Below are 18,045 nucleotides of genomic sequence, written 5' to 3'. Positions count from 1 at the left end.
CATCAATACATGACAATCGTGAGACTTTAAACCAACTAGCTTTAAGTCTTGCATAGACACAAGGTTACTGATATTTGAAGAATAACCATGTGGAACCTTCACACTTCTTAAACAGTTACAAAAACTTTGTTTTTCTTTTTTGGAAAGTGTGTGACAAGCTGGGGGCAGATAGGTGCGTCTTCCTATTATCTGTGGATGTAACTCAGATCGGATTCCCATGTCAGCCAAATCTTGTCTTGCTTTAATTCCGTCTTTGCTCTTCCCTTTGACGTTTAATAAAGTTCGGATGACACTGTCACAAACATTTTTTTCAACGTGCATCACATCAATACAATGTCTAACATCAAGTTCACACCAATATGGAAGCTTAAAAAATATCGATCGTTGCTTCCAAATGTTCTTTGCAGAGGTAGTTTTATGATGTTTTCCAAACACAATGTTAATGTTTTTGACTTCGTTGTACACCTCTTCACCATTCCGGGGTCTGCACACAACCTCATCCTCAGCACTTCCATTAAATGCTTTTTTCAATCTACGATAAGGATGATTACGAGGAAGAAATTTTTGATGTCTTGTATATACCGTCTTCTGACCATGCTTCAACTGAAGGTAACTAGTGTTTTCTTCACATATGGGACATGCAAAATGACCTTTAACACTATAACCGCTCAAGTTTCCATACGCTGGGAAATCATTTATAGTGCAAAACAACATTGCACGCAAACGGAACTGTTCCTGAACATGTGAATCAAACACGTCGATGCCTTCTTCCCACAACAATTTCAAATCATCAATTAAAGGTGCTAAGTAAACATCAATGTCATTTCCAGGTTGTCTAGGACCCGATATCATCATGGACAACATCACATATTTTCTCTTCATGCACAACGAAGGAGAATGATTGTATATCATCAACATAACTGGCCATGAACTGTGTTTGCTACTTAAGTTTCCATAAGGATTCATACCATCAGTTGCAAGTGCAAGCCTTAAGTTTCTTGGATCTGCACCAAATTCAGGGAATTTGTCATCAATCGTTTTCCATTGTGGAGAATCAGCAGGGTGTCGAAGAAGATTATCGCACTTTCTTTCGTTAGAGTGCCATTTAAGGTTCTTTGCATCTTCTTTAACAGAGAACATACATTTGAACCTAGGTATTATAGGCAAATACCACATCACCTTAGCAGGTGCACCATCATTACCTTATTTACTAGTGACTTTGTCAGATTTCTTTTTAAAACGGGATAAACCACATGTTGGACAATACTTTAACGAAGCAAACTCCTTTGTGTACAAAACACAATCATTAGGACAAACATGAATCTTTTGATATTCAAGACCCATTAGACATAAAAAGTTTTTGGCCTCGTAATTACGAATAGGTAGAGTATTATTTTCTGGAAGCATCTCCTTCAACAACTCCAACAACTCGGTGAAACTTTTATCGGTCCATCCATTCCTTGCTTTTAAACTAAACAACTTTAAAGTTGAAGACAGACGTGTAAATTTCGAGCATCCTGGGAACAACGGTTGCTCTGAATCATTAATAAGAGAATCATACAAATTGGCCCTTCCAAAATTATCTTCACCGACATCACGTATCATGTCCTCTAAACGGTCACTCATCCATTCTTCCACATAATCCGTTCCTCGTGACGTGGTAGGTTGCTCCAGTGCTTCTCCATGCCAAGTCCAAACGGTATAAGTCCTCGTTATGCCGTACATGAATAGATGGTCACACACATTGCCTAAGTCTTGTCGTATTTGATTAAGACAATAGACACAAGGACAAAAATATGTCCCGTTGACAGACTTAGCATTTTGTTAAACGTATTGCAAGAACTTCGAAACACCCTTATCATATTCTTCACTGATGCGACGTTCGTTCATCCAGCTTCGATCCATACTATGTTCGTAAAATCATCAGTTCAAGTTTTTTAACTCTCACAAGGTTAGGCCTTACGCATTCAAAAAAATTAATTTTCATAATTTGCTCAGACACGTGCATTGAAGTCTACATCATAAAATTGATAAGATTTCGGCAGCATTTCGCATTGGTCTCCGAAATACACGAAATGAGAGTAGTCAACGATGACCACAATCAAATATGCATCCGGAGAACAACACAAGTACTGAACCGAAATTTTATCAATCTTATCCATAAACTCCAATTGACATGTTATTGCAAATTATGAAAATTAATTTTCTCAAACTATCCAATCGGACAATTCAAAATTTAACACAAACGATTAAAAGATTAATCATTTGTGTTAAATTTCAAATGGGAACTAAGTGTCACTCAATGAATTGATACTTATAATAACACAACTAATACATGCATATTCAAAAGCCAATAACACATGCACACTTTAGAGTAAAAAACATACATACACAAAACCCAATTACATGCATACACAAATTTATCAATAACAACAAGCTAACCTGAAAAGTAGATTCGAAATGAAAGGGAGGGAAATCGAGGAGGGAACAGCCTAAAACCTCGCCCAAAAACAGTCAAAGAAGCCGCCCAAGAACACGCAAGAGACTGCACAAAAACGGACAGAAAACGATTTTTAATCGGTTCAAATCAAAGATATTTCATCACAGAGCAATGTAATCGGATTGAAAGTAAATTTAAACGGTCCAAAAGAGAGAAAACGCACCTGGAAAATCAATGGCGCAGACAGTGTTCGCGGGGGAAGATGATGAACAGTGAGCGTAATGCTCGCGGGTTCGCGTTCCGCATATTAATACTATTAGACGTCTGGTACTCTGGGGCTCGGACGTCTATAATAGTATACACGTCCGGCCCGTCACTAATATGACGTCTTTGGGGATTTAAAATTGATATTCGGGGGGGGAGGGTTTAGACGTCCGTGGTGGGGGGGTGGGAGGGAGATGAATTTCTACTAGGCTGAATAACTGAACGTTTCAACTCCCCATGTCAGCCCCTTAAACGTCCGCCCTGGGAGGGCCCAGACGTCTATAATATTATAGACGTCCGTGGGAGGGGGACGGACGTCTACTAGGCTGAACAACTGAACATTTCAACTCCCCATGTCAACCCCTTAAACGTCTGCCCTGGGAGGGGCCGGACGTCTATAATATTATAGACGTCCGGGCCCTCCCCAACGGACGTTTAGGGTGGTGACAGGGTGGTTGGAGCATTAATTCTCCAACCACCCTGTCAGCACCCCAAACGTCCGTTAGGGAGGGCCCGGACGTCTATAATATTATAGACGTCCGCCCCCTCCCAGGACGAACGTTTAAGGGGCTGAAGACAATTAATTCTCCAACCACCCTGTCAGCACCCTAAACGTCCGTTTGGGAGGGGGCGGACGTCTATAATATTATAGACGTCCGGGCCTTCCCAGGACGGACGTTTAAGGCCTGACATGGGGAGTTGAAGCGTTGATTTGTTCAGCCTCGTAGACGTCCTACCCCTCCCACGGACGTCTATAATATTATAGACGTCCGTCCCCCCCACAACGGACGTCTAGAGTTTCACTTATTTACAAATGTGCCACCGGTCAATTATTTACGTTGGGGCTTTTATGGACGGACGTCTATGGGGGGACGTTAAAAGCCAATTCTGCACTAGTGACTCTAATGGTGGAGGGAGAAAATCCTATAAATTGATTTGCAGAAGGTAAAACTTGTCGGAAAAAAAAAAAAACCTATATGTAGAATATCAATTGTTTGGTAGCTCCTTGAGCGGTTAATTTGGTTGAGCTCTTAGATAATTTTGACCATTCGGTGTAGGTTCTTGAGTGGTTAATCAAACTGAGTTTTTTTGATAATTTGACTGTTTGGAAGAACTCCTCGAGTGTCTAATCCAATTGAGTTCTTAAATAATTTGGCTATTCGGTTAAGCTCTTTTAGTGGCTAATCCAACTAAGGTTTTAGATAATTGGGCTATTCGGTGGAGCTCTTTAATTGGTTAATCCAACCAACCTCATTAAGTCACTGCTTAGGAATAGTCCTTCTGATTTATTTGTTAACTTTAAGCAATTTGTGCTTGGTGCCGCCGCCTTTACGAAGATATTGTTTTTGCTCTACTAACACTACAGGAATAATATATTATAGAAGCGGTTCTTTTTCTAGGTTTTAAAACCCCAGATAATTTTGAACAGTTTTAGATGAAAAATCCAGAAAACTTCAGTTGTATTTTTATTTTATTTTATTTTTAAATTTTTCTCACAATTATAAAGAAATCGCAACTAACATTTATTATTTATTTACTTATCATAAAGTTTAGGCGTTTTTTTTTTCTTGAAACCTCCAGAAACTTCTATTTACTTTTCCCAAATTTTGCATCCCGTGTAATCATAAATTCATATTTTAAAACCGTCTTTTTAACTTACCCCAAACATATGAATAAAGCAGAACAAATATCCTAGCCGCCCCATTTCTTTCTTTCCCTCTATCTTCCAACTTCTTCTTGCCATGGTTATGCGATTGGAGATCCTTTGTTTGGGTGGGACCGACTAGCCCCTTAACTAGCGGCAACTTCGACAAGGACCAGAGCCGCGAGTACATCAGTCCATGTGGTTTGGTTTGCCGAAACGGGGATGGTAACCCCTGCCTTTAGGTCGCGCCCACATACGAAGGGAAGACCAGTGTTTACCAGCGACGGAAGCGGCGAAGGAGGAACGAGAGAATGGGTAAAGTGTCGCCGAAGGACTCTACTCAGCTTCGTTGCTCCAAGCCTTCATGTTTGGCTTCTACTGTGGGAAAATTTTGTTACACTAGGAAGAAAAGGGTTGCGATGTTGCATGCCAGAAAGAGAGCAAAGGGCCATGAAAAGAATGTCGATAAAAGTCCTACAATGCTTCCCTGTCAATTTGGTCAGTCACGATGCTGGTTTCGTTGAGTCCCAAAACCCCTCACCGATTCCCTTTTTGAATCCAAGCTCGAATCTCTTCCCATGGAATTGCTTGTATATTTCACTGGAATCAATATTTTGGAGCGGTTAATTGCATGTTTTTTAGGGTGTTGAGGGTTTGATTTGAGGAAAATGGATGGGTGTTGTAAGACCCTGAAAATTAGAAGAAAAAGTAAGTTTTGGGTCATTAGGAGACTAAGAAACTCAAAATGTAACAAGTTGTAACAAAAGTGCAAAGTATAGTACAAAATACAATGCTGTCGACTTTGACAAGGTTTAGTATTTCAATTATAATTTTTTTTTATAAATTAGATCTTGAGTTAATTCTTTCTCCATTAGAAAGTAGACTCGAATAGCTTCAATTTGAGTACTCATACGCGTAATTCCGACATCCGGAAGGGGTTCAACCAGACTGACAAAGTTGTCAAAATCAGACTCACTCGCTGAATGCGTTTTGGACGCGTTTTGAACGCGTTTTGGACGCGTTTTGACTCAGTAAACGCGTTTTACTATTGAAACACGTTTTCTGGTTATATAAGAGTGTTTTGGGGCTGAGAGAAATTCCTAAGTTGAACCAGAGGCTAGAGTACGAAGGTTTTGGAGCAGAGAGACGTTAGAGTTGTGATTTGAGTCGGGGGAATGTTCGCAAAGTGTTTTCGAAAGGCTAGCTAAGGAGAAAACCGTAAGGGGAGATAAACTTGAGTCTTTTTGTTTTTGTATGATCTTAAATTTGGTATATGTTTAGGATTTTGATTCTCTTTATGATTTTAGAATGAAATTTTGCTTCTGTTGTATCTTTTGAATTGATGTACGGTTTGGAATTGGGATATGCTTCTGTTTTGATAATTTTGAAGAGATCTTGTTCGTATTAAGTATTTTGAATTGGTGGAAGTTTTTTTCAGGTATACGTATAGATCGAAGATTTTGAATCTGTTTATGGATTTCAAAGGAGACTAGGTTTTTGATAGGAAATTTTGGATTGTACTATTTATCCGCTGCCTTTTAATTATATGTTTAGTTTAGATGTTTATAAGATTTGGATGAATATGGGTTGTTGATAGGAGATGAGTTTTTGGACGTCTAGACAGTCTGTACGATGAAAGGAATAGTCGGTATAGCCCGGAAAGTGAATTTTAGTGATTTTGGAATGGTAAATTTGCTTGAGCAAATGAGCCAACTCGCTGGAGCGAGTTATGCATGACAAATTTAGTGTTTTTGATGTTTTTGACGTTTTGGGAGTTCTGGATGTCCGTTTTGGATGTTCTTTAGGTCGATATGGGGGTTTTTGACCCTTCCGGAGCCATTGGTGATGGTATCCAAGCTGTTTGAACTACTTAAGGGTTCGAATTAATAGACCATAAAGAGTTATGTGTTAATAAGTGATGTTTCTGTGAGGATGTGAAATGTCTGAGTATGTAAGAGTTATTCTCTTGAGATATGACTAAAGATGATAATATGTTGACATGTGTATTTATGAATGGAAAGTGTGGAATAGAGTTCCAAGGAGGAACTCCTTGTTGATTTTGTGTCAAGTACCGTAAGTATGAATATAGGAACTCCGATTTAGGGGTTCATTCTTATGCTCTCAATAGTCTCGATCTCACTTAGAGAGAAAGCTATGTGGTGGAGAGTGGGAAATCCTTACCGAAGATCTACAGTGAGGTGGACAGAGTAGGAAGGATGTAGCTTCAGTGGTTGTATTCATATCCGAAGATCCAGTTTGGGGGACAGAGTAGGATAGAATACTTGAGCTAGCGAATAAGTTCATCCATATCCGAAGATCCAGTTTGGGGGATAGAGTAGGAAGGATGTAGCTGAGTAAAGTACCACTGGAAGTGTAGAACTAGCTAAGAGTTCAATATTCATATGATTATCAGGATGAGTGAGCCTACGATGATTATGGTATGTTTATTGTATTATTGAGTAATTTACCCTGTAAGTTGGAAATTTGGTTATTAATTTAATTTACCATAACATTTTATGTTGCATTAGCTCACCCTTGCTTTGTTTGTTGCGTGGTTGTTATTTTGTGTTATGTATTTTGTCTGGCGATGATCATCCGGTGGATGGGAGCAGAAGTTGGTGATATGCTGGTGGAGCAAGCTTTAGACGGAGGATCGACGGAAGCTTAGTTATAAGAATGAGACTTATATTTTTAGTCTCTGTTTTAAGCATGAATTGTATTTGGTTTGAAATTTGAGTGAGGGTTTGTATAATAATGAGGAAAACTGTTATTCCTCCTTCCATCAATTGTTTTATTGTATCAATGATGTAAGAACTCTATTATAGTTTAATGCTATAATAATTGGGATGTTACAGGTGTTAGTTTTCCAAGAAGAAAAAAAGAAAACATTTTTATATTTTTTTTAGGATTTAAATAGATTAGGAACGGTTTCTCCATCAATCCCCAAAAATTTCGACGGTCGAACAGAAACCGCAGCTGCCCATCACTACCGACACTGGATTTTTTGGCGGTTTTCATAGCCGGAGGAAGTCATTTTTTGGGGGTTAAAACCATCAATATTGACAAAAATAACCCTTGATAAAATTCAGTTTTTTTGTTGTGTGACTTTGGACAATATTCGCCTTGGTGCTGCCATCTTCGGACAACTTTCACTTTTAATGTTGTCATCTTTCTTTGATGCAGTCAATCTTAAGCATGAATTTTTTTTATATGTTGTCAACCCTAGTGCAATGAAGCGAATAGACATCGGTTGTTTTTGACAATACGCTTCGGTTGTGGAACCGAGGCATATACGAACGAGGTAAAAAGATGAGAGACTTTAATTTGGCCTCGGTTCCAACCGAGGTAATATCTCAAAGGATACTGCCTCGGTTCTTCAACAACCGAAGTAGTAAGGAAGGAAAAAAAAGGGGGAGGGTGGAACTATGGCACCGGTTCTAGGTTGAACCGCTACCAAAGCCCCTGTGTTTTAAAAAAAAATTCTCGTTAGATTGATTATAATTTACATTCAATCAAGCACTTGGCACACACAATCAATTATGCAGTTCTCAGTATAAGCACAATATGGAAATTAAAACAGAACATGGCAATGAACTAGTGCCAAGTATTGTTGACTCAAGATCAGACACCACAAAGCTAAACCACTTCGGTGCAAAATGGCAAGTATTGCACAAGAAGAATCGTGATTTTAAACAAGATATATCGATGAAAAACTGAGATTAAATGACAAATGAAACAAACAACATGACTGAGCCATGATAGAATATGATTTCCAATATTAAAAGACCCAATCAGAGGATTGCACTGAATAAAATGAAAATTACAATGACTTAAGCAACATAACAAGCAAACTTGGAGACCTAACACAGAAATGTAGATTCAAGAACAAACAAACAAATTGAATCTCATTCAGACCTTTAATCAAACAGTTCACAAGCAAAAACTAACCAAGCAATGCTCCACCAGTGGCGCACCAACATGTTTGCAAATATCCAGCTGAAAAACAATAATTTTGAAGAAGCGATAAAGGTAGGAAGCATCAAACACCCAAAGCGCATCAAGCACCTTCGTCCTTGTCGGGACAAAGCAGCCTCATCCTCAAAATAACCTGCAAAAAGGGCAAGAAGCGAGAAAGGGAAGTCAGATAGAAGACAATAGAAAGTAAGAAGTCGAAAAGAGTAATAGGCGAAAGCAACCTTGACGCCGGAATCGGAGGATGCGGGGAGGGAACTGTCGGTTAGGGCATCGGCAGCCATGGCGAGCTTTCGCTTGAGAGGGTTGGAAGCGAGGGGTCTCGGAGGCAAGGGACTCTTGAACTTAGCGGGGGAAGGAATGGCGAGATTGGGATCGGAGGGGGGGTCATTCTCTTTTGAGTGTTTGTGGTTGCGATAGGGGCGGGTTTTGGCGGAGCTAGGGGAGGCGGCTGTGGTGGCCGTAGTAGCGAGTTCTACGTCCTGAAAGGGTTTCTTGGAGGGTTTCTTGGGAGCATGAAGTGCTTCATTTTGGGGCAGAGAGGAGAAGAACCGGAAAACGAATGAAATGGGGAAAGGTATAGTGGCATCGTGAGTATAGTGTAATGGGGGCGACGGAAGCGGCGACCCTGTAGCTGTAGCAAAGGCGGACCACGACCCTGTAGCTGTGGCAAAGGCGGACTGGCGACCCTAAGCGGTGGCGCTAGCGAAGGAAGAGTGGCAGCGGCGACTAAAGGGAGTAAAAGCAGCGGAGGAAGAAAACAGTGTGCGCGTAGGGTAATTTCGTTCGAGAGTGAAAATATAAAGCAATTATGCTTCGGTTTTAATCTAAACTGAGGTCATAACATGCTACTGCCTCGGGTGTTTCAATAAACCGATGCTTGAACTCATAGTATATGCCTCGGGTCTCAACAAAACCGATGCCTAAAACCATCACCAGGTCCACGTGGAAAATTACAGGCGAAACAGGCAGAGTGGCAGGGTGGCAGGTGAAAGCTGCAGAGCATTCTGTTTCGGTTGCTGAAAATAACCGATGCCTAAACCCAATTGCAGAATGCCGACAGCAAAATTTCAGTTGCAGGTGGGAAAATGCAAAACCATAGGCATCAAATTTTTACTTTAACCGAGGTAATTGGTTGAAATTGTGCATATACTTCGATTTTTGGGGAACCGAAACGTAATGTCCGACTTCTTATCCCAATATTGTACTAGTGCAACTTTATATAACTTTATTTGTTGATTTCAAATATATTTAAATAATAATAATATTATTATTATTGTTTAAATGGATCGTTTGACTAAATATTAATAATGATGTTTAATGATAACATTAATGAATGTTGTTATATTCTTAAAATAAAACTTTTTGAGGTGAATATATATATATATATATATATATATATATATATATATATATTTAAATGTTATGTTTTATAAAAAGATGTAAAATGAGATAAACTCAATTGTAGCAATGTAATAAATATTGTATAAGGTGTGTGAGTTGTATTATGACTAGTATTTTGCTTTTCAAAGTGTTATGATTTGTGAGATTATGTTATATCTTGGTTGTCATGGAAAATTAAATTAGAAGAATGATGGGCACCATTTTGTTCCGGCAACAAATAATATATAATAAGTAGAACTTTTACATAGCAATGAAGATATTGTGCTCCTGAACATAGATGTTGTCCTTTATACTCATCGAAAAACAAAAATAGGGAAAGAGACTGGGTCAAGATTAGAAAGACCTAAAGCTATGCATTAGGTAATTTTATTGGTTGAAAGAAAAGTAAAATTTTAATTTGGGTTGTTATAATTGTAATAATTCCAAAAAAAAAATTAAAAACAAATCAATATATAATAAATAGAATATTTGCATACAATCATCAAGATAGAATGGTCGTGAACATAAATGTTATTTTATCTATCCCTTTGAAAAACAAAAATAGAAAAGGAGACTCGTTCAAGATTAGAAAGACCTAAAGCTATGCTTTAGGTAACAAGAAAAGTAATTTTTTTTATAACTGTTTTTTAGTTCTAAAATTGAAAGTAGCAAGAAGTATATATATGTGATAGTTACTTATGTTTGTTAAGCAAGAGTTGCATTGTAATTTAAAGTAATAAAATACTTTAATAAAGTTGTAATAATGGAGGAGCAAGTAAAACAAGAACCGAGTCCTCTGAGAAAAATGGTGGCAGTGTCATCCATTGCCGCCGGTATCCAATTTGGATGGGCTCTACAACTCTCCCTCCTCACACCATATGTACAAACCCTAGGAGTTCCACACGTTTGGGCTTCCTTCATATGGCTTTGTGGCCCCATCTCTGGCCTCCTAGTTCAGCCTATTGTAGGCTACAGCAGTGACCATTGCCAATCTTCCTTTGGTCGTCGCCGTCCATTTATCCTCGCCGGCGCAATAGCTGTCGCAATCGCAATTATCCTTATTGGCTATGCTTCCGATATAGGACACATGGCCGGCGATGACATCACAAAGAAAACTCGTCCACGGGCCGTTGCCATCTTCGTCGTCGGCTTTTGGATCTTAGATGTTGCCAACAACATGCTCCAGGGACCGTGTCGCGCCTTCCTTGGTGACTTGGCTGCCGGCGATCCCAAAAAAACGAGAACCGCCAACGCATTCTTCTCATTTTTCATGGCTGTGGGTAACGTCCTGGGCTATGCCGCAGGATCCTATAACGATCTCCACAAGATCTTCCCTTTCACTGAAACCGAGGCATGCAACATATTCTGTGCAAACTTAAAGAGTTGCTTCTTCTTCTCAATCGTTCTTCTTCTTGCTTTGTGCATTATCGTTCTGACTTGCGTGAACGACCCTAAGTTCACACCGGCACCTGAGGAGGTGAAGGTAGAAGATGGGAAGACACAAGTTTCGTGCTTCTACGGAGAGTGTTGTGTTGCATTCAAAGGACTGGAGAAGCCAATGTGGATGTTGATGCTAGTGACAGCTATCACATGGATTGCGTGGTTCCCTTATGTGTTGTTCGACACTGACTGGATGGGTCGTGAGGTGTACGGCGGTGATGTGGGTCAGAAGGCATACGATGCTGGTGTGCACGCTGGTTCTTTGGGGCTCATGTTGAATTCAGTGGTGTTGGCTGTGGCGTCTTTGGGTGTAGAACCATTGGGTCGCTTGGTTGGTGGAGTCAAGTGGTTGTGGGCAATCGTTAATGTTATTCTCGCAGTTTGCTTAGCAACGACCGTGCTCATCACAAGAGTCGCTGAGCGACAACGTGCCAATAACCCTGCTCTCATTGGAAACCCTTCCATGGATGTGAAAGTTGGATCCTTAGCTTTCTTCTGCGTCCTTGGTATTCCTCTTGCGGTAAGCTTTCTATCTTTTCAAACAACTTTTAAGGGTTTTTTTTGTCGAATTACAACTATTAATACTCCTTGTGTATCCAGGTTACGTATAGTGTTCCCTTTGCTCTGGCCTCTATCTATTCTAACAACTCAGGTGCAGGACAAGGTATATACAAAATTACCATTTTCTTATTTTCTTATTTTTTTGGAGATTTAACTTTAAATTTTTTATTTTAAGGTGAACCAAAAGAAGCGGTGAGTAAATGTTTAAGCCTACATAAAAAATGTGTAACCTTTTTGTTTGCTTCAAAACTTTCAGGATTATCTTTGGGTCTTCTGAACGTTTCAATTGTGATTCCTCAGGTTACAATTCTCATCTAATTACATTCTGTCATAACTATATCAAGTATTATAGAATACAACATATACAACAATCCATTTACTTCATACATTCTCATCTAATAAAGAGTTATATATTTTATTTGCACAGATGATTGTATCAGCAATTAGTGGACCATGGGATGCTTTGTTTGGTGGTGGCAACTTGCCCGCATTCGTGTTGGGTGCCGCAGCGGCCGCCATAAGTGCCGTACTTGCAGTTGTTCTACTTCCAAACCCCAAAAAGGAAGATGAAGCAAAGATTTCCAGCCTCAACATGGGTAGTTTTCATTAATGGCTAGATCTCGACATGGGAAGCAAGAGGAAGAGTATTTGGATTCGAAGATGGTGCATGTGCTCAGGAAATTAGCTTTTAGATCCTTGAAAGGTTTCCATAGTTATCATAGCTTATTCAAGTTATCCATGTTCTTTATGTACTTAGGTGTGAGAATCACAAAAAATTTTGTAGAAAAAACATCATCAACTTCAATCAATAAACGAGATTTTTTTATTACTAGAATTCAAATATTAAAATTGTATTCGGCGTATTGTTTTTCTTTTTCTTTACTTATTTCAAAAGTTAATATCTTAATTTGTTTTAAAAAAATCTCATATGCTACCTAAATTAAATTATAATGATATTTCCAAAACAAATCATAATAATTAAAATTAATCTATGCACGTTAATTTAACATTGTTGTATATATTTGAACTTTGTGTAAAATTATTTTATAAAAATGATATTAATACTTATCTATTTCACATTTTTATTATAAAATACGTAATCCTTAAAATACTTATACATATTTTTTTTAAATAATCACATTTTTAAATATTCATCATATAGGTTGTGGTCTTTTTATATGAGAATAAACAAATTTGTTTCATATATTACAAAAAGATAAAAGAATTAATAGAAAATTCGTATGTGAAGAAATCAGGTTTCTCTAAGACGATTTTATGTACTTAGGTGTGAGAATCACAAAAAAATTTGCAGGAAAACATCATCAACTTTAATCAATAAAGAGATTTTTTTATTACTAGAATTCAAATATTAAAATTGTATTCGGCGTATTGTTTTTCTTTTTCTTTACTTATTTCACAAGTTAATACCTTAATTTGTTTTAAAAAAAAACTCTCGTCTGATATGCTAAATTAAATTATAATAATATTTCAAAAAATAATCATAATAATTTAAAATAATCTATGTACGTTAATTCCACATTGTTTTATAAATTTGAACTTTGTGTAAAATTATTTTATAAAAATGATATTAATACTTATCTATTTCACATTTTTATTATAAAATACGTAATCCTTATACTAGTACAGGCAGGAGAAACGACAACGGTTGTTTTTCGTTATAGGCACCGGTTCTCGAACCAAGGCATATGCAGGCGAGGCAAAAAGTGTATTACTTTTGGCCTCGGCTTGAACCGAGGCATAAAGGGAGGCGATTTCACATCGGTTCATCCACAACCGAGGCAGTAAAGCTTTTGGATTTTTTTCTTTTTGTTTTTCGAAGGACTATATGCCTCAGGTTAGGGGAACCGAGGTCGTATGTTCCACTTTACTGCCTCGGTTGTAGTCTAAACCGAGGCAGTAGAGGTCTTTTTTTTTTACGCAGTACTTTCGGCCTCTGTTGTGGTCAAAACCGAGACCGTATGTTGCTTTTCTACCTCGGTTTTGGCACTAACCGAGGCATATATCCTTTTTTTTTAAATGAGGTCTGTTTCTGTAACATTCCCAACAACAGAAACAGACCTGCATATATATTTACAGCCAGAACAATCGAGAATAATCCAAAAACGTATATTTTGAATGAAAATTATAATGAAACATAAATACATTCAATTGAATCATAAATCAACTTCTTATAAGCATAAATCAATCAAATTATAATCATAAATCAAGTTTGAAGCATAAATCAAACTGAATGTACAATGTTAAACTAATAATAATGTAGAAAAACATCAAACAACTTAGAAACATAAACTTAGAACTTAGTATATCCTAATCTCTAGTATATATTATTATATAAATGAATTACATATTTAGCCAGTGCTTTCCTCACAAGTTGAAGTGACTTCTCTGGAATTGGAGCAGTCCTATTGAATCTCTGCATAAAATACAATGATTTAACTTAGTGTATTTGAAATCTAAACTATAGGGAAAATAAAATTGAAACCTAAATAATACCGTTTCCCATCCACTGGTGTAATGTGCACGAATAATGGTCATCATCCAAAACATGACGTAGTAACCACATTCATATGACCCCGTTTGTATATTACACTACAATATATCATCATAATTATAAAATGTTAAGTAACATCAATTGAATGGAACCAAATGTAACAAAGTATGGACTAAAATACCAAACCTTAAGGGCAACCCATGCAAGCTTTTTAGCTGTAGCAGTAGATCTCCCAGATAACATCATATGTGTTGCAAGGGAACTATTAAAAGCAATTCCTTTAGCATACATTTATATAAAAAAAAAGTCCAAACATTGAGATTCTTACCAATTGATGGAAGCTTATCCATGCTTGAATGACCTGGCCTTGCAGACAAAACGGATGCAGCGGATGAAAAACAGTATTGGTGCAGTGGATAAAAAACAGCAGAGTGGATGCAGTGGCAACTGAGTGAGATTGATTGATGGTTGGTGTATTTGAGTGGAATAAGTATGTGTGGGAACCTCACAGCTCAGAAGGCCTTCCTACAATGGAAGGAAGCTAGAGGAAAGGGAAGAGAAAGTAGAGAGAATTAGTGACTCAAGAGCAATAGGGCTGGTAGTGAATTTCAGCAGCAATTTACTAAGCTCAAAAGTAACCCAATACAAAGAAAAGGCCCTCTTATTTATAGGTGAAGAGGAGCCTAAATTCTGTTTGTAATTCCCTCCTAAAATTCAAATTATTCAGATTTTGATCAAGCAAAATCCATGCCTCATTCCAGCTCATCCAGCAAGGTGTGTGCTTCCTTCCAAATCAGCCAACATTCACGTGGAAAATGCTGGTGCATGCCGTAAGCACCTCCTTTGCTTTTTGGCTCCTTTGCTTGGTTCTTTCTTGGATGGCTCAATCATATTCTCCAAGATTTATTAATTCCTACAAAACAAAATATAAGTGCTTTAGTTAAGAGAAGAAGGATTTTTATAAGTAACCTTCCATAGAAGTAAAATGTTAGATGATCCTTCTTCTTCTTGAATCTTCCTAGCCATTGCTCTAGTAAGAGGTCCAATGTGATTTCTTGATGGTTTTCCATCACCAATCTACTACATGTCTAAGAGGGCTGGGAGGAGACTTCTGCAATGAACAAAACCAGACAGCAGTGTTCTCCGGTATGGAGATCACAAGTAGTTGCCAATGACACCTGAAATTGGTAATAACTTATGAATCATATACCAAAATTAATAAATGAATGTGTTGAAGTTAACAAACTTCACTTACCCATGTATATAAGGGAGAAAATATATCTCCTTCCCCATTCCAGAGCAGGTGGTGATGTCTGTCTGGATATCATCAAATTTATTTCTTTCATGAGTCATAGAGGGGTCAATGAACCCATATACATCGTTGAACCCCTTCTTGTTACTAACATCAAACATATACCTAAAATGAAGAAATAATATGATATAAGTAAGTTGATAATATAGAATTGTATAAAAAAGTTTTCATAAACTTACATCATCCACAGCTGAATGAGTGTAATATTAATTTCTTCTCTACCCGACGCAAGCTCCCTAACATCTTGATGATGCAAGTACAATGGGATCTGAGCTTCTCTTCCAAATGTAGTAGAATCCCAGTGTACATTCATCGGCACATCTGAAATGATTTTAGCAAGCTCGTCTAACGCACCAAGAGGGTCATCCTCAGATAAATGAATCTTCTTCGGTGGAGGACTTCCCTCTTTACCTATCTGCTGTTAAATGCAAAAATGGTTATTTTATAACGTCAATTAGAAGTAAATATTAAAATTGAGAAGTATATAATACAAGTGTTTACCGGGGGATTAGAAACATCCCCAACCAAATGTCTAGGCCAGGCGACAAAGGACTTAAATGCTTCTTCCACAGTGAAGAACTCATCTGTAGGCACAGGAAGAATGACATCCGCTATGACAACTTCATCCACCGTGACCTTGGCCTCATCTTCTGAAAGTTGTACACCATGCACTACAGTGGCTGTCTCATAAACTGTACCACGAGCCACTAGCACGGTCCCAGTATCAGAAAGAATATATAACTGACATGGACGAGTTTCATCCATGTCGTCCCTTGGGGCACCGGAACCTGAACAACTTCCTTTACCGCTTCTACTTGTCAAATTAAATGTTAGGTTATGCAAAAAGTAAATTAGTTACCAAAAATAAATAAGTTTACGTGTAGGGGGCACAACATGTTCCGCTACAGGAGATGGCGGAGGACGATTGCCATAATCCTCATAATGCTGCTGGAACTGGCGCGCAACCATTTCAGCAACTTCATCATACAACTCTGCTCGAACCTTCTTTGTGATCTCTGCGTCATCTTTTTCTTATTTCCTCCTTCATCTTTTCGTATGAATATGGACGCGAGGAAGACCCAAAAAATTCGTATGCCTATCCAGTCCCAGCACCACGCACCCGTCCTGGGTGCTCAGGTCGTCCAATAGCTGTGGCAAGAATATCTTGACGACCTTCTTGTGTGAATTGACCTTGGGAGCTCTGCTCAACCAAGGAGTCCTATCACATAACAAAAGTTCAAAATCATTAGAAAAATCTATGTAATATATATAACAAAATTAATGTAAAAATATAAGGAATGACATCTTACAATTCTTTCAGATATTTCTCTGGCAGACTCGGAAGTGTAGGAGCCCGATGGTCTTATACGGGCTAACTTCCACTTCTCGTGCCAAGATGGTGGTGAAGGAGGAGGAGGAGGGTCACCACCCTCAAAAAGTGGAAGTCTGCTATCTGACTTCTGCTTCATTATTTTTTCTTCAAGCTTCCTATATCCACCACGAGACAGTAGGTGTGGATTTTTATTCTGAGCGCTTATTCCCTGTGCTTTTGACCTTTTTTCCTGTGACAATATGAAACAATTGTCATAATATAGAATTATGAATGATGAATTGAATGATTTTATTTGTACTTACCTGCCATGCCTCGGATGAACGAAGCTCTACAAACTGACGCCATGTTGCTTCGTCAATTGCTGAATATTTGGAACATGGATTTTCATTACTTTTTGGTCCAAATATATATCTAGACGTCAATTTTGTCTTAAACCCTCGAAATCTTTCTGCAATTGCAGATAAACACTTATTCCTTAAGCTCTCGACGTTTGGCATATCAAATGTTATCTGCAACAAAGAAAGTAATAACCTTATATCAATATATAGATTTATCAATATAATGAATATAGAAGATGGAGCAATATTGCTTAACTTACCAATAGATCTTGCCAGATGAGATTCCGATCAGCCTCAGAAACATGGTCAAAGGATGGAGTAAGTATAGAGATACGATCACGTGCCAATACTCCAAGGTAAGACCTAAACACATCTGCATTTGGGCCAGATGCAACTCCAGTGACCACGTCAATAATGACAGGTGTCCTCTCACCTGCATTTCTTCTAAGTATAAGCTGTCGTAACCTCGTTGCTCCGCTTGTCCGTCTAGAAGTGGTGGGGACTTCATCGCCTGACGAATGAGGTGACTCAGCCATATATCTGTCACAATAAATAAGATGAAATATAAATAAAGCACTTATAAAATAACATATATTATTTAACAAAAGCCATAAATATTTACACAAACATGAAATTCATACATAATCATATGGATTGGTCATATATATATTCCCTCATTGTGATCTTCTCGTATTGCTTGTATATCATCAATTAGAGGGTCGTCATCCAAATTTATTGTGGTTTTAAATGGATGGCTGTCAGCGATATGAAAATTACTTATATTCTCTTCTTTATCTTCAATTTGCCTTTTTCCTTGGAGAGCAACATACCAATGGTCAGACACA

At 38.0% G+C, this 18,045-nt stretch overlaps 1 protein-coding gene and 1 long non-coding RNA gene across 2 annotated transcripts; both read left to right on the top strand.

The window, feature by feature from the left end:
- Positions 1-5,462: 5,462 nt before the first annotated feature.
- LOC148200572 (uncharacterized) lies at positions 5,463-7,201 on the top strand. The gene is made up of 2 exons (XR_015786163.1): positions 5,463-5,567; positions 6,962-7,201. It is a non-coding gene; the product is annotated as an uncharacterized LOC148200572 (long non-coding RNA).
- Positions 7,202-10,431: 3,230 nt separating this feature from the next.
- Positions 10,432-12,540, top strand: LOC148200571 (sucrose transport protein SUC8-like). Its single transcript, XM_088113942.1, has 4 exons — positions 10,432-11,664; positions 11,745-11,808; positions 11,962-12,005; positions 12,133-12,540. The coding sequence occupies exons 1-4, from the start codon at positions 10,468-10,470 to the stop codon at positions 12,313-12,315; spliced, it is 1,488 nt and encodes a 495-aa protein (XP_087970068.1). The 5' UTR covers positions 10,432-10,467; the 3' UTR covers positions 12,316-12,540.
- The last annotated feature ends 5,505 nt before the right edge of the window (positions 12,541-18,045 follow it).

This window comes from Vigna umbellata, chromosome 4 (assembly GCF_029865625.1).
Source record: "Vigna umbellata cultivar VRB3 chromosome 4, Vumbellata_1.0, whole genome shotgun sequence".
Classification (NCBI taxonomy): domain Eukaryota; kingdom Viridiplantae; phylum Streptophyta; class Magnoliopsida; order Fabales; family Fabaceae; genus Vigna; species Vigna umbellata.
Note: the sequence above shows the minus strand (reverse complement) of the source record. Positions and strands in the feature narration are given on the sequence as shown.

Excerpts from the sequence above, each read along its gene's own strand:
- LOC148200571 (XM_088113942.1), top strand. The coding sequence starts at position 10,468 with ATGGAGGAGCAAGTAAAACAAGAACCGAGTCCTCTGAGAAAAATGGTG. Across the intron at positions 11,809-11,961 it reads CAACTCAGGTGCAGGACAAG|GATTATCTTTGGGTCTTCTG; the intron begins GTATATACAAAA and ends CAAAACTTTCAG. Across the intron at positions 12,006-12,132 it reads TTTCAATTGTGATTCCTCAG|ATGATTGTATCAGCAATTAG; the intron begins GTTACAATTCTC and ends TTATTTGCACAG.